The sequence below is a fragment of the Cottoperca gobio genome, chromosome 6 (assembly GCF_900634415.1).
Source record: "Cottoperca gobio chromosome 6, fCotGob3.1, whole genome shotgun sequence".
Lineage (NCBI taxonomy): Eukaryota > Metazoa > Chordata > Actinopteri > Perciformes > Bovichtidae > Cottoperca > Cottoperca gobio.
Genome location: NC_041360.1, coordinates 10,169,587 through 10,187,495, shown reverse-complemented (window position 1 = coordinate 10,187,495; position 17,909 = coordinate 10,169,587). Strand labels below are relative to the sequence as shown.

The window sequence follows — 17,909 nt, the reverse complement described above, 5'->3', positions numbered from 1 at the left end:
GGGCGGCAGCCTCTGCAATGTCAGAGGCAAAGCAGCGGGTGTGGGAGAAGTTCGGAGAAGCTATGGAGAAGGACTTTCGGTCGGCACCAAGGTGCTTCTGGAAAACCATCCGGCACCTCAGGAGGGGGAAGCGAGGAACCATCCAAGCTGTGTACAGCAAGGGTGGGACCCTGCTGCCATACTTCCAATTCTTCCATACTATACTACCGTGTATTATTATTTTTTTATATTATATTTCTTAACAACTTAGCGTTTATAATGGTGCCAACATGCAGAGGAACACAAATACATTTGACATTTTAATAGCTAAAATAACTAAATATGCTTGCAAAAAAAACTTAAAACAATTAATTGATCATCAAAATACTTGCCTTGTTACTTGTTAAAGTATTCAATTAAATTATTAATAATATAATTAACCAACTAATTGTTGCAGCTCCAAAGCTGTTTAGCAAAAACAGAAGGAGACAACAACAATCCAGAGCTTTGCTTCACAGGTGAGCTCTCTTGTCTTCACCATGGTCCAGTACAACAACAGCATCACTGTAGCTGCTGCCCAAACCTCAGTCAACCACTTCTCCTTTGAGAGGACTTGTTATTCTACATCTGGACTTCTCTTACAGTAACCTCAGAGTATCAACCTGCTTGTGATCACTGCAGACAGTCTTCTCTCACAGATGTCTTCAGCAGACTCTCACTACCTGACTTTAGGAACCACATCTAAATGATTACTTACTTGTGTATTGAGAAATTGCAGCACTGTGTCCTTCAGTCATGCCATCATCTGCCACTGCAGTAACAGTTATGTCATACTGGACACCAGCAGTCAGGTTACTAATGTTTACATTTGTTTTAGTCACATGGTCACGAAAAGTCACATTTCCATCAGTCCAGTGTACTTTATAGGAAGAGCCGTTTCCCTCTGGTTTAATCCACTTCACAGATATAGAGGATGTTGTGATTTTAGTGACAGTGAGGTTTCTGACGACTTCAGGCTCTGTGAGGGAAAAGGTGTTAAATAGGGAAATTAACCGTTTTTTAAATAATTTCATCAAGCAAATTCTTCTTTGAGTCAAAGTCACGATAGTAACAGTGCAACCAGAGCCATGTCATCCCACAAATGTTATCAAGCTGTTTCCATGCAGCTGGAAGTCCATCTAACATCTTTGTACAGTCACACTTCTTAAGGCCGACACTCAGCGTCATCTTTAACAAGTGATCAAAGCCCCTCATCTGACTTCTGATACAACAGAGTAACAGCAGTTTGACATAAAGATTTTCTTGGATCTCTCACCCTAAACATGAGGCAAGTCGCCCTGTGGAGAAACCTAATTTCAACTGCTGTATCAATGACATCATTCTTGTCTAAACAGACTTTTTGACAAAGCTGTTTAGCAAAAACAGAAGGAGACAACAACAATCCAGAGCTTTGCTTCACAGGTGAGCTCTCTTGTCTTCACCATGGTCCAGTACAACAACAGCATCACTGTAGCTGCTGCCCAAACCTCAGTCAACCACTTCTCCTTTGAGAGGACTTGTTATTCTACATCTGGACTTCTCTTACAGTAACCTCAGAGTATCAACCTGCTTGTGATCACTGCAGACAGTCTTCTCTCACAGATGTCTTCAGCAGACTCTCACTACCTGACTTTAGGAACCACATCTAAATGATTACTTACTTGTGTATTGAGAAATTGCAGCACTGTGTCCTTCAGTCCTGCCATCATCTGCCACTGCAGTAACAGTTATGTCATACTGGACACCAGCAGTCAGGTTACTAATGTTTACATTTGTTTCAGTCACATGGTCACGAAAATTCATATTTCCATCAGTCCAGCGTACTTTATAGGAAGAGCCGTTTCCCTCTGGTTTAATCCACTTCACAGATATAGAGGATGTTGTGATTTCATCAACAGTGAGGTTCAGGACGACTTCAGGCTCTGTGAGTGAGAAAGAAGTTGTGTGGGAAAATAATTTATGTTTCATTTTCTCGTCCCTCATCATTAGTGTTACACAGTATTATCATCTTTGTATTGGATATATGTGGTTTATTCATACTGTTGTATGTACTGTACTGTATAAGGGTCTGGAATGATTCAACAAAGTTAACACGCTTACTCGTGGTGGCCTGTATGCAGCAGTTCAAACAATTATGGAAGATTTGATAGCTTGCTCCAGGAGTCAAACCAGTTATTGAACCGTTTTCAGAGATATTGTTTCCAATGGAGAAGGTGCAGTTTGGATTGGATTCAAACGTGAGTGCTGTTGTTGTTGTTGTTGTTGTTGTTGTTGTTGTTGTTGTTGTTTCATTGCTGTCACATTCTCTATCTAGAAGAAGGAGAAGGAGAAGAAGAAGGAGAAGAAGAAGAGACAAGACCAATAATAAGAAAAGAGCACAAATTGATTTTTTAGCTACATTTCTGCAGAGATAATGTCAGGAGTGATGTAATTAACAAGCCTGTGTGGTAATTTATGTTTCTTTAAATATATACAGACAAAATAACAGAAACGTAGCACAACAAAATAAAGAAACAGCATATGTGTACTTACTACATTCTGCTCCGGAGACCTGTTGAGAGAGTGAAGCAGAGTAAGTGGTCTTGCACCAGCAGAGGTCAGCATTGAGTTTAAAACAGCTCCAAAGCATCAACTAAAAACCTGACCACCTGTTCGATGTACTCAGGGAATCAGTTAATGTAGAAACCACTGATAGTACTTCTAAATCGGTAATGTTTTCTCGGTTTCTTAAACAGCCTTTTGTAACATGAGCCTTCCAGTGAAACACCATATGATGCATGATTCCCAACATAGAGGTCTAAATGCTGTTTTTTAACGCCGTTTCCACACTGCCATGAATTAAATTCTGGTGGATAAGTACTGCACACTGGGTATCAAACCTCAATACATTGTGGTCACATATTATTGAATATGGAAAAGTGTTGACCAAATATTTCCTGATTTAAATCATGTGTGAAGGGTGAAACTTGCTTATATTTTCCAAACTAAAAGGCACAGATAATAATATTTAGCACTAGTTCAAAAATGAGTCAAAAGTAGTCAAAGTAAAGAAAGTAGTATATCAAGTCAAAAAACATGCAGGACTCGGCATGGAAAATAACACCATGTGTAAATATTACATTAGAAAAAATATGAACTTCTATTAAATAATAAACTTCATAGTTCATACAGCTCTGAAGAGGAAAATAAGTGTCATTAAGACACTTCCTTTTCAAACACAAAAGCTTAGTATTATGGGAAAAGTCCCATTGTAACTGATCATGAAAAGATCATGTTTTTGCGTCACTTAGTGCAAACAAGCGATCCTGTGAATACTCGACCATCAGTAATCATTCTGTTTCCTCAGATAATAATACAACTGTGAAAATACTGTTCTTCCTCATCTCGCATGCTCCAAAAAACTACAAACAAGTGCTGAGAGCAAACAATAATATCATGCACTCACGCATGTGGACATACAACTTCATGTCCACACAGCTCAGTATTTCTTCCATGGTCATCACCTGTGTCCTGGTATCAGGACTAAACACACAGCTCTGATTCCACATTACTTATTAGCCCAAACTTAATCAGCCCAGAGTGACTCGCTGACATGCAGCCTTTCAGTTTGTTTACCACACAGCTAAACATTAAACTCATGGCATCATTGCTCAAACCTGCATCATTCTCTCCAACACAAAGATAACCATCAATCATTAACTCCCGATAATGACAAAATAGACTAAATAAGAAAAAGATCTAACCAGGTTGTACTTTAAAATTAAATATGTTAATGTTAAACATTACATTGAACACACAATTAAAAGTAGGGCTGCAACTGGTGATTGTTTTCATTATTGTTTAAGCTTTCAATGATGTTTTTAATTTATCGACTCATTATTTAGTCTATAACTGTCAAATTGTTTTTTTTAAATGTCATATCTTTATTTCCTGTGACTTGATATGTCTTGTTTTTTCAAAACCCCAAATATATTCAGTTTACAATGTTATAAAACAGAGACATGCAGAAAATCATTACATTGGAGAAGAAGAAGAAAATTGGCATTTTGTCTTAATGAATTAGACAATTAACAATTAACTGAGTAAGATTCACTTCAGCTATAATTACAACTATCATGAAGTTGGGATTGATTACAAAGTTTGTTGTGTTTCACTGCATTGTTGGGTGTACCTGATAAACTATAATAAGCAGCTGTGTGAATATCTATTGTATTTTCTTATATTCAGAATTATAGTGACATTGTAAGTCTTGTACAACAATCTTTGGCAATATTGTAATTAATCATGCTAATACCAGTAAATTTGAATTAAAAATTATATATTGAATATAACAGATATATATAATAGAATAGAATAGGCCTAACAACTCAAACATCATCAGACAAGGACACCATTCTGCATCAAATGTTGCCCCTTTCACCGTCACGTCCCTGGAGACCTCTCCTTAACTTTTCTTTTTCTATTAACAACATTGACCCTTCCCTTCCTTCCAGTCGTAAGGAATCACTGACAGATATGTTTCTCAGGAGTTTACCAAAACAATGCAAAGAACAGATCAAATATTGGACTTACATTCATCACGTGGTCAGAAAAGATGACTCCTAATGAAGGGTAGGCTAATCTTTCTCTGTTCTGGCTGGATGTGTAAATAGGCAACTGTTTGCTAATATGTTGTCCACATCAACCTTTTCACAGCCAATATTTTGGTCTGTCAAAGCAGGAAATGCACAGGTGTAAATAATCACATTAAAGATGTCTGAGTAAGCCATGTCAGTGAGTCCACATGCACAATACAAGAGCCTTGGACCCGCCTGTTTAATTAGATTCAGTTAAAATGCTGTATTGTTATTGGTTGATTAAATTCATTGTCACGATGCTGACAAAAAGTGGAGCTTACTAACTCTATCTGACTTTAAAACATGATAAGTCATACATTTCAAGTTGGATCGGACAATGTTTTTTTTTATTGTTAACCAGATAACTACACAATAACCTCAGCTTTTAAGCCCACATGGATGAAAGTCCTCAAAGTGCTCAGAAAGAATAGAGTTTGAACATCTTAATGAAAACTGGGCAAACTATATCTGCTGTTGAAGATCATGTGATATGAGAAAACGCTCCAGAACAGCTTTCAATAGGACCTTGTGGTGAGATCGCTTTCGCAGGTCGAGAATAAACTCTAAACCTCAACAACAGACACATTTATTCAATATTTAGTAAGCTCTATTTAAAAACTAGTTTGTGTGGTGAAAGGCATTTTAATTTAGTGGTACGTAAACTTAAGCACATTACAACCAGACCAAGTTTGAACTTAGGAGCGGCTGTTGCTGACAAACTAAACTTTCTTGAGCTTTGACAATCTCATGTTTTCATACAAATATTCTTGTTGAACTGACCTCTGTGGATGTAATTTCTCTGAGCTATGATTCCCAAATTCTTTATTTCCCTTGGCTCTCTTCCTAAGTATCACTTATTTTCTCCTGACTAAATAAACAAAACAACTTCTCAAGCCATTAAGCCTTGGCACTGACTCAGAGAGCAAAAATAACTCAAACTCAAAGTCCCATTTGGGATATATTGCCGTATAAATACTTAAGTTCACATAATGTCTACTGGGACTCCACCCATCTGTATATCCTCCCTCCCTGCTAACCCTCAGCTAGTCCGTCTCCTAAATAAAGACCTTATAGGATCACTTGGATTACTTAACAAATAATTATAGTGTTAGATATATGTATTCTGGTGTTTAAAATCACAAGTGGTATCAGCTGATTATTATACGGAAGCCAATGAAAGATAGGGAAATACAATTATTTTGCTGCTTGTTAGTACACACAGCTCAAAGTCTGACAATTAATATACATATAGCGTTATTTCTTATTACTTCAGGAGCAAAACTTAATGTTCATTGTGAAACACTCGTGGCTTTGACTCAGCCAATGACCCTTTTGCCCTGTGTACTGTATCTGTGCCCTTCGACTAAGCCTGTCTGCATGGGGAGGAGGAGGAAATGGCTGTACTGACCACTATATAAACATTACATCAACCCTAAAAGCAGCCTGCCTGCCACTCTCTGATTCCCTTTCATTCCCAGCAGTCTGCCTTTGCTGCTGATAACGCCCCGGTTCCTTCCTCCGTAATAACACTCAAGAAAACAATCAAGAAATCACCTTTAAAGCTGTTTTCTCAGGGATCAACCTATTTAACCTTATAATCTGATAACTTAGTAAAAAAATGTGAAGAGGGAGAACAATACTTGATGTCTGCTCCTTACACAAAGTGGAGGAGTTGCTGGTGGTGCCCTTGTTGACTGAGAACTTAGATTCCTTTACAGCTGAAGTTTCTTCAAAATCATGTTATCTGACTCAAACCAACACATGTGGGTGTCTTGATGATTGGCAACACAAAACAAAGTTCATAAGGAAGAAATGGAGAAATGCATAATGTTGACGAGTTTTCTTCTTTCCTTAATTGATTTTTCCTGTCCTTTGTAGTTGCCTTTTTTCTAGTGCGTGCCAGTGCCAAGGACTCTTACATACATGCTTTGTTTCTTTTTACTCTTTTCTCCATTTGCAGCGTTTGTGTGTTGACATCTCCTGTCCTACCCTCGACTTGACTTTGAAGGTTTTTTTCCATCATCAGGTAGCCTGGCTGTGTGGCACAGTCAGTGTTTTCTTCACCCATGACTGTCGAATAATTCATAGAAGCCCTGTGAATATTGAAATCTTTAAACGATTATAGATTTTGATGGTAATATTAGTTAGTCAGTCTGAGAAAAATATCCTGGTTTCACGAATTATAATGCATTAATTGTTATGCTCTTGAACTGATTACATGCCGTTTTAGTGAGTGTTCATTTATAAACAGTGCAATACTCCTTTTGTTGCCCTTGTTTTACATTGCACTGAAAGCCATCACTGAACTAACTGCTACTCTGTTGATTGTTTGTGACATGTTTATACTTAATTCCCTCCCAGCTCAGTGATTTATTAAGTAACGTGCTACTAAAGTAATAACCATATGTACCTTTTCTGAGAGTGAGCACAGAAACACCTGGTGTAGCTGAGCCTTACGATTATAAAACCGTGATACTTTGAAGCGCGGTTGATCGGTCAAAATGCATTCCTACTTTTAAAGTAACCAATGGAGTCAAATTAAGCTTTGAACAATGTGTTTGCTTCAGGGTCAGTAGCTGTAGGTGTTTTCACTAAAGGTATCTGATTAGACCTCTTCCCAAAACGGCGTGTACAGACTGTGCTTGATTGACAGCTCCGACCTGTATTATCAGGTAACTCCCAGCATAGCTCCACCCAACTCTAACCCACACATGTGTGGGTGTGCAGGGCCAGTACACATTTTTACCTATATACTATTTTATACTATATTTGTTTTATCGTTTAATTAATGTGTCAGCCACAGTCATAGTGAGATCACACTGTAAGTATGCAAAATACTTCATAAAAGTAAATTAGTCGTGTATTCAGCTTCCCACATTAAAATGCATAGTTCATACCTCAGTGCAAACATCAAGTATGATGTATGGTAGGATTTTTGGAAAGTGAGTCTCACGTTCTTCTGTCAGACTCTAATAAATTGTCAGCTTGTTTTCTATTTTAAGTTCATTGCTTCAGTAGCTTGTGTGCCTACTCATTGTTTCTGTTCTAACATAACTTCCTGTCCCACCCAGAGACCCCTGATAACATATTTAAACAACATTAAGGGCTTTTAAGTTAATTCATACCTCCAGCTCATTAAGGTCAAATAGAGGAAGCGAAGAGCCACACGACATTCGCTAATAAATCAACGCTTGTTTCTTTCCCTTAAAGCCATCTTTGAGCATTGTTGCCAGAACATCACTGGACAGACTGCACTGTTCCTTCTTCTGAAGTGTGCCATATGTAATTATTTCACGCCAAACTGTACCTTTGCGTCTGTTTTCCATTATCAAGATACATGTTTTTACAACTTGAAATGTTCCTAAATAATGCGCTACAGTAATGTATGTTCACCCAAATTACAAAAGCATTTTTCATTTACCCCTAGTGATCAGTACCTCTCTTTATTTATCTTCTATATTTATTTATAAAAAATAATAATATTACTCTTATATTCAATACCACATAACTTTATACAAATTAGTAAGAAAATGAATGAACTGGTTGAGAAGATTTAAATTAAAATGTTTTATTGTTTCCTGTAATTGATCATATCTACTCTTGATATATTCATTTTCTACATGCAGATGATCCCTTTAGATGTCTGTGTTTTATACATTTGCATTATGTATACTGCACAGTAGTATATCATATAGCATATAAGTGTGATAGCATTTCTATGAGAATATAAATGGCATAAAGCGCCACAAGAGAAATTCAATATGAGCGTTTTCCTGTGGAATAATATAGAAACATGAATCATAAAAAAAAAAGTGAAAGCCATGTCTAAAAATATCCACTGCCTCCAATAACTCCCTGTGCATGACGGCTTTAACTATGAGTGTGTTTGTCTCCAGGTACAGTATCAGCCTCCCACACCGCAGTCCTGCAGCTGCTATCGCGGGCCACATCAGAGGCTATGGAAATGAGTGACGTAGTATTTACTGTTCCCTGCACAGTGTAGAGTGCGAAGCTGCTAGCTGCAGATACCCATCTGAGTACAATGCACTTGCCATCAGAGCTTCCTCCTAATGCTGCTGAGATGTTCATGAATTCATACTAACCAACACCCACAGATTCTGGACACAGAGGGCCGGGCCATTACACTTATCATAGAAGTGTGATCAGTATACTTGAAGTGTGCAATTCCATTATCAGGAAAATACAAGTTGGATCGGGACTTGGTATCGGCAGATACTCAATATCAAATGCCTATGGGGCAAACAAAACTTGATCCGGACATCCCTAATTTATACATGTACTGAACACCTCTACATTATCATCCTTAGAGCTGTGCTTCTAGCGTGGCTAACAGTGATATTTAGTCAGACTCGTTTTTTAGAACCAGACATTTCAACAACTGCCACAGACTGCACTATACTGTACTATGTACTATGATCAGTACTAACAGGGCATTACACATCTTACTTGAAGCACTCTAGCACTCCATCTAGAAAGGCAGTATGACTGAGTGGTAGACAGACAACTGAAACAAGAGAAAAAATAATAATTTTTCATCCCAACTACAGCCTTGCTCAGAGGCCACTGGTAGAAAGATCGCTATCTTCTGACAATAAGGCCTTTGAGGCCGAGAGAGGAGCCTGTGTCTCATTTACATGGACAGAGGAACTGTGACTCTTTGTAATTCATTGCTCGCTCTGAGCTTCCAGTCACAACGCTGGTGGATGGCAGCATGTTTGGGGATGTTCATTTGAAACTGGACTATCTTGATACAGTTAGAGGGGGGATGGGAGTGGGCGGAGGGTTCAGCATTCCACAAAGGACGACTTGACTTGTGACTTTTGCACTTTAGATCAATAATGGGATGCACGCTTTCTAATCTGGATACAGAGAGAAGAATACATTTTAGAGATGGATTCTTGTCATGAAGGCCTCACACGTCATCCACATTTTATAGTAGTGCCAGGCATTACAATAGCAGCTAGCCAGAAAGACAGTGTTTCACAGTCCATAGCCACAGACGCGCCAGTTCTTGCAAGTGTTAGAAAACGTCACGTTTCCTCGCTTCAAGATGTCTGGACTGATAGCAACGTCACCGACACCATTTCTGCATGCTGTCAGAAGGCCTCAGGCAGAGAAAAAGAGTGAAACAGATAAAGTGCACAGGAACAGAGCAGTTCATGCAAAGTTTTGTACTTTTGCTGGGTAACGAATGTATCAAGCTATGACTTTGCACGCACTCTCTCTAGACTGCACCTAACAAACAACGCTTTATTTTTGGCACATTTGTCATTCCATCTTTGAGTTTTGTAGCATATGATGGCCAGACAAACCTCATGAAAAGCTCCTAAGTACAAGAAAAAGACTAACGCTATATTAACTGCTGAATGGACGTGTTATTTCAAGCAGAAGAGCTATGTCTTTATAGACTGGAAGTGCCCGAGAGAAAGTACAGAATCATTAAAGGACTCAGAATTGAAAACTGAATAATGCATGAAGATATTAATGCACTAGTTCTGTTTAATTTAGTGATATTTATTAATTTAATAAGAAACACTTATATATCAAACTTTAATGAACCCCATAGGGACATTAGGTTGAGCAGGGGAATAGACACATCGAATATGAAATAATAAATATGTGATTAAACAGATAACCAGTCCAACCAGTAAATCAAGTATAATATAATATAATATAATTTGAATAATTGTGCCATGCACGCAAAATTATTATCCTTTATGTAAATCTTTAACCCATATTATATTTGTTAAAGTACACTGTCAAAAAGTGGGGGATGGTTTTTTTCTTAAAGGCCCGACACACCCTTTGCCCATCTGCACAGGTGTTTTCAATTAGTATGCCTAATTACATCTCTTCAGAGATCCTATTGGTTAATGGAGTCATGTGACCGGTGTTAATACATCATAGCTCTACCGAATTACAACTGAGTGAAAACACCTGTGTTGACGTGCTGTGCACTTTACGTATGTGTTCATTAAGAAGACTTTTAAAATGTGAGGGGTTGTATCAGGGTTCCCGCTGATCCTTACAAAGCCCCCGTCGACCTCTGGCCCTAAGAGCCATAAGAGTTTCCCAGGGGCGCAGTAGCAGCCGTGTCGCTTAGGCCTCTTGTGGCCTGTCTGTGTCCGCCTGCCGGAGGGAGGTGAAATTAAATCCTGGATGATCTGTGATCAACTGGGCATTGAACAAGTGATAGAATTAATACTGTACAACAAACAATGACAACTTACAACAAATTCCCATTCAGAAGAGAAAATTATAATGTGATTATGACTTTGACCTAGAACACTAAAACTAGACTTTTAAAGCAGGTAAACAAAGTATCAAACTATATTTATTTAAGGGGAACTAAAATTTAAACCAAGATACAAACTAAATATCACCTTCTGAGAAATATTCACTTTAGACGGGAAGTGAACATACAGACTGTGGCGTGTACCTGCAGTCAGTGGCTTATTAACGTTATTAACATGTTCAGTATGGAAAATGTCGGCATGTAAAAATGTCCTTTTAGGGAAGCAAAGTATTTCCCCCTTTTCTACTGTAACTTCCTTTGTACTTTTAGCCACTATGTTTCCATTTTTTATTGTTTTAATCTAAATGTAACACCTGATGCGTTCTGAAGGCTATCGAGAATAAGCTGTGTGATGACCCAAATGCATTATACTGTTTTTTAAAGCAAAGACATTCTGCTGTCCCTAAATATTAATATTAATATTAAGTCATGATCTGCAAATCGTCCTCTATGACTAGTTTCCATAACCAAAGAGAGGCACGAAGGTGTAACGTCGCACCACAACAGTCACTTCCTATTTTCTGCAAGGAAGTGCTGATGGACCCTCGGACCAAGAATAAAAGAGTAAGAGAACCGTAATACAGGAACTACAGAAGAGGGGAAAAGACAACAAGAGAAAAGGGGAAAATCAATTCTGGAAAAGACAAGATAAAAAAACAATCAGAATATGTTTTATCCATTAGAACCTTTGTGTTGCTCTGTGTTGCCAGCATCATCAACAACTAAAACATCTCAACATGCCTCTCTTTTTAAATTTAAAATGTGTTTTTCTTGACACTCACTATATATTATCATAGAGGGATGATTTTAAGTGTCCAAAAGCTGCAAAGGAGACGATCAGGCCTCTAATCTCTGATCTCATCAAAAGACAAGATGCTGAAAGAGCAGCAGGTTTTATCTCCAAACGAGAAAGTCCTAACTGTCTTATCTCTTATCTAAACTACGATTTTTTTTCTTGCATTTATTAACAATCCCTGAAAATGTGTTGTCATACGTAGAGCATCCTCTTTAATACTGAGGCACGCAGTTTAAGCCATTTTATACAAACCATCATGAGTCTGTAAACCTGCTTTTCTCTTTACAGTATTAAACCAACGGTGGTGGTGGCAGGTTCACATTTGCATGTGTAGCGTGTGACCTATGTTCATCTCTGCTCAGCGTGTGTACTCTTCATAGAAGTTGATTAAGCACCTTTACTTCCTCATTGAAACCATTACAGTTATCACACCGGCTGGGTGTTTCACCATAAGACAATGAATTACTACATTTAAGGTATCATTTCAAAAGATACGCACTCAAAATCTTGAATTTTATACACATTTTTCCAAACTAAAGTCAACTTTAAGCCCCAAACTGCTGACAGGGAGTGGAGTATTATCGGTGCCGAGTTTGACTGCAATGACAAATGACTAAGAGTTAGATTTCATTGATTAAATATCTGAAGGATGTGGGCATCAGGTTAGTAAATGTACAGTGTGGAGGCCCACCTTACAGTTTGTATATCAACGTACATCAACAACAAGGTCCTCAAGGGGAAATAGGTTGTTTGTCAACGCTTTTGCTTTATAATTTGATGCCTCTGTGGTGAAGCTCTGGTTAAGGTGTGGCACATATTATGGTTAACGTTAAAGGAAGTAATTGTTGACCGTTGGTAAGAGAAGTCACACATTTTACATTTTTGTAAGCATATATCCACCCAAACCTCCTCGCTTACAGGTTATGCAGTTTAAACCCGTAACTCCACTTGTGCTTTAGAGAGAGGCCGCTTGCATTTGTCACAGGTAAATTGCATTATATTAAAATAAAGCATGTAACTTCAATAACGGTGCAATACTGATCCTATTTAGTGGATAGGATATTGGCTGCGATATGACTTTCACACCTGAAAATTCAGGCGTGGAAAGTGCATTTACTCAAGAACTGTACATAAGTACAATTTTGAGGTACTTTTACTTTACTTGGGTATTTCAATTTGATGCTACTTCTACTCTACTACATTTTGTAGGCAAATGTTGTACTTTTAACTCCACTACATTCATTCAATTCAATTCAATTCAATAGCTTTAGTTACTTTGCAGGTTTAGATTATTAATAGAAAATAGAAATAAACTAATAAATGATGATGTATTAGTATAGGTAAAGGAAACCAGAAATAAATAAAGTAACTTAAATTTGCTCCACCTTTACCAGCTGCAACATTAAAGTGATAAACACATCAATGCATCAATAATTGTAATACAATAATATAATATACATTATTCCAAAATGGGCCAGCCAGTCTGCATAATGAGTACTTTTAATTCTGGTATTTCAAGTATATTTTGATGCTAATATTTTATTACTTTTACTTAAGTAAGATTTTGAATGCAGGACTTTTACAGCAGAGTATTTCTACACAGTAGTATTGCTACTTACGTAAGTAAAAGATCTGAATACTTCTACCACCACTGTAAACAAACGTTTTGCAATCTAAAACTCTGTTGTGTGTACACTATGTGAGGTCTACAGGTTTTAAATGTGCTAAGGGGATCAAAGGTATAGCGTTGGTCGAGAAAAAGTTGGATGGGAGCATCACTAAAAAGGACCTCCTGATGTAATGCACAACGCATAATGAAAAATAAAGTGCGTCATCATTTGTGGGGTGAAAGCCTGGAATCAGCCATTTGTCAGAACCAGGCCTCTTAAGGAATACCTCCGATTATTAGAAAGACCTTATAAATGAACTGTTTAAACTTGTATTAGAACATGTCTCTATAGTTATAGTTATATAGCCCAATACAGTCTTCAAAATGACCAGAGGTCACGACACACCTCTCTGTCTGTTGTAGTGGTTTCTATCGGGCTGTATTTTTTAACTAGTTACCTATTAATTAGTAAGTTATGGTGAGCTGCACCTCATTCCATTCCTGACCCCTTTGTGTTGGCCACACACAACCTTACATGCCATTCTCAACCTCTCTCTCTCTCTCTCTCTCTCTCTCTCTCTCTCTCTCTCTCTCTCTCTCTGTCCAGAAAGACCAGTGGGACAAGGACAGGTGGGTCTGTGGCTGCTGGATGCCTCAGTCTATCTGTTATGTAAGCTTTGTTCAGGGGCGCATTTTAACACATTACAGGTCAGGTCACTGTTGACATGTGCAATCCTGAATAAATAAATGACCAACATACAGATTACAAATATAAAGCATCTCATTTGGGTGCTTGACTTCATTATGACAAATAATGGTGAAAAATGCATGTTGTTTATTTCCACAAGTAAATCCAACATTGTAGGATTTAATATATGCTCCTCACGTCTTCCAATAAATAACCCACCATTGTTAAACCTCTCCATCTGAAGGTCGACGTATTAATTACTTGCTGACATAAATTTGAATCCAATTAAAACTCTCAAAGGCCCATTATTCTTCTTACAGTGAGCCATGACATTCTCATCTGCCATCAAACCTTATTGTGATTAAATTGTTTTGTTACTGTTGATATTTTGTCATGAACTTTTTTCATACAACTGCACCAACTTCTGACTAGAGAAGTAAATCACCTCACAGAACAGCAGCTACCTGCGCAACAGGTGCAGTCTCACCCGCGTGATAAAAACTGACCTTCATCTTGCAAACAAAGCGCCCCGTTGTCATAAAGAAAACAACACCACCTGGTTCAATTCAGCGAAAAATGTAAGTGAATGAAAGCTTTCTTCTTACCTTGAGGAGAGCGCTGAAGAAAAGAAGAGTCCATAGAGAGACGCTGCAGGAGCGCAGCAGTAGCTTCATGATGCCGCACGCTTCTTGGCCGTGACTTTTCTACCAGTTGTAGAAAAGTCACCAGAGTGTTTTCATGTAAAAACTTTCTGTCTCGTTTGAAAAGACTCTGCGTCAAACTACCGCTACTTCAGGGGAATTAAAAGTCAAAAAGGGGAACTTTCTCTGCTCGGGGAGGAGCGGCGACAAGGCGCGTCACTCCGGGAAGTTTTAGTGAAGTGTGCCACTCCTCTCATCATCAGTTCACCCCCTCTGCTTCAGTATCTCCACTAATGTGTCACAGCTCCAACAGCCTGAGCTCAAGGGCTGCTTGGTCATGCAGAAATGAGAAAGAGTTTCCCCGCATTCTTGCCATTTTTGGCCAGGCAGGGTGGAGGAATGCATCCGAGGGTTCCCTTTATTAATGTCACACAAAGCCGAGCTGCCAAGGCAAATGTTTTTTGGAAAAAAGTGATGCCACTGAATTCACATTAGCAGGGGCGTAGCAAGAAATCATGTTCTCTTAAGCAGGAGACAGGACTTCATGCTTGGCCATACACAATCATTATAAGATAAACATCTGTAAAGCCATAAGGAGACATTAACTGAGCATCACAAACCAAACCCATTAAAAACATAATTACAGCTGCCTGCAACTAATAATTATTTCCATCATTGATTGATACATCAATTACTCTTTTATTGATCAAATAAAAAGTGGTGATGGTCGTCACATGTTCCATGAGTCTTGAGATGTATTGTTTGTCCGATCAACAGTCTAAACAAAGACTAAAAGAAAACCCCAAAGATATTCAATTTACAATGATGTAAAAGAAACTGCAACAGAGCAGGTTTTGCATTTTCACTTGATAAACTATTTGCAATTAGAAATGCATCTGACACTAACTCAAAGTTAGTTTTACAGTAAACACACAGATGGCCAACTGTAAACTATATTTGATATTTGAGCCATCAGGTAGACCAAAAACACAAATATTATTCTATCAGTTCATAACTGATAACTGTACATGTGGTTTTGTATGGACCCGGTAGGAGAGGTGAAATGCTGTCCCCTATTTCTTCGGAACAGGTGCTCAGTATTACACATTGCAGCTTTAACACAGAAAATGTACAATGTGTTTGTGTAGTAACGAGTACTTTTACTATTTACTTTTGATGTGTGGAGTAATTAGAAAAAAGTAATATGTAATTGGTAATTGATTACAGTTTTCAAGTAACTTGCCCAACGCTGTTTATACTGTTGTGATTTAAGTGGACTTTGGTGACTTCAGCAAACTCTCAACATAGCACCAACCAACTACAATGAGAGGAGGTGTAATCAGCTGCGAAAAGGGAAAAGATCTGTTTGCAGGGCCTTTTCATTTGGCACTAAATTTGAAGAGCAGCCTGCGATGTCAAGTCTATCATAACTTTATCCATCCATTCATTCCAAATAAGCCAACAGTTGCTCAACTGTAGTTGTTGGTTTAGACAGTGTAGTAGAAGGGGGATTTGAACCTGTGCTGTCATGTTTCTAAACGTCCTCTGTGTTCATTTAAGAATCAGGAATACAATTAAATATGGAAGTGTGCATGATATAGGCTAGTCATGTAAGGTTTATTTATAGAGCATTTTTATCAGCTTGTCACAGAGCGTTGTACAGGAAACAGCAAATAACAGACAGCCCTTGTTCATGGCTGGCTGTAAAAACAGCAGACAATCCACCTTGTGACACTATGTAGAAGAACAAATAACATTCTAAGAAACTGAGGTTTCAATTTCAATGATTAATACTTGAAAATTAAACTCTGATCAAGTGTATTTATGTAATTAAAAGTATGATTATTAATATTGTGTTTTTGATCCTTTCCTTTATCTCACTTGTTTACTTCCTGTTTGCCTTATAGCCTTCACATTAACCATCACTTTGTCAGCTTTTGTAAGTAAGCTTTTTAATTGTTTGTTTGATTCAATTCATGACTCTGCGTTCAAGCTTTAAATGTTCACATCACTTTACCATCACACATGTAGTGAAAAAGAATACTGCATGTAAGAGCTGGCGATCAAACAGTCCACATGTCAAAGTGACCCTGGCAAGACATTAAACGTGTACAAATAAACAGGACAGTCTTGCTAAACATGAATGGCGCATCAAGCTATATATTATAAAAAGCTTTTGAACATACCAAGAATACAAAAGTACAACAGATAATTAGGATTAGCTGCAGTAATATTTTTTAAAAGTTTTTTATAGACGTTTTAATTCTTTCTTTTCATGGTGAAACTTCACAGTGAATCCGTTTCAACAAATGGAAATCAAGCCTCCGTTATATGCAAGCAACACGCATTCACACATTTATTAGGGGGTTAGTGCTTGGTATTCAAATGACAGATTTTAGGCTAACTATCACTTTAAGATTCACAAAAATTGGAAAACCATTGTATTTACCAGAACTTCAAAGTAGCAGGACAGTTTATAGAGTTGTGAATTGCTGATGTGTTCAAGCAACATTAACACCTCTTAATACTTGTGTTGCATCACTCAGGATGTGCTGAGCTGAGTGGGAGATTTTCCTGACCTTTACACAGCGCACTTGATGCCAAAGCTGCCATCGCTTTGTGACAGACAGTTTCATAATGGCTTTGCAAGAGGCCTGCTGATGATGGCTAATGGAGATGGAGATGATATGAAGTGGTCATTGTGACCCACCATTTCCAAGAAAGTGTTATGTAATCCTCTAGGGATAGTTGCAGCATGTTTGTTTGTGCTGTTGTTACCATATACAGTATATGTTTTTGTCTGTTTGTCTAATGTTTGTCTCTTGCCATCTCCACACTGCCCTCCATCAAAAGATCAAGAGTCAAGTAGTTTCATGTGTGAGATGATGTTGATACTGTGCAGGAATGGAAGGAATGTCATGTTATCTGCATGGATTCATTATCACGCACACATCATTCAGGCCTTAGTCCTCAACATCAACATCCCAGCCTGAGTGCACTGAAGTTATATTGTATTGTCTGTACAATACTACTCTGATACAGCAGCAGCACCTGTTTGGGTGTATATTACATTGCTGTAAGCAACATCTGTTCTGCTTTTATTTTGCCCTGATTACTCCAAATACCAACTGTGTCTGATGCGGTGTCTAAATTTGCATTCTTCTATACTTACACGTGCTATATTGAGTGAATAAGTGCTTTCACACTGACAAGTATGGAAAAATG

General features: G+C 38.0%; 1 protein-coding gene across 1 annotated transcript; it reads right to left on the bottom strand.

The window, feature by feature from the left end:
- Nucleotides 1-772: 772 nt before the first annotated feature.
- LOC115009340 (receptor-type tyrosine-protein phosphatase eta-like) lies at nucleotides 773-14,845 on the bottom strand. The gene is made up of 6 exons (XM_029433286.1): nucleotides 14,649-14,845; nucleotides 2,551-2,569; nucleotides 2,119-2,328; nucleotides 1,680-1,940; nucleotides 900-997; nucleotides 773-790 (listed from the first exon to the last, which is right to left on the bottom strand). Exons 1-6 carry the CDS (start codon nucleotides 14,715-14,717, stop codon nucleotides 773-775), a joined length of 675 nt encoding a protein of 224 aa, XP_029289146.1. The 5' UTR covers nucleotides 14,718-14,845.
- Nucleotides 14,846-17,909: the final 3,064 nt, after the last annotated feature.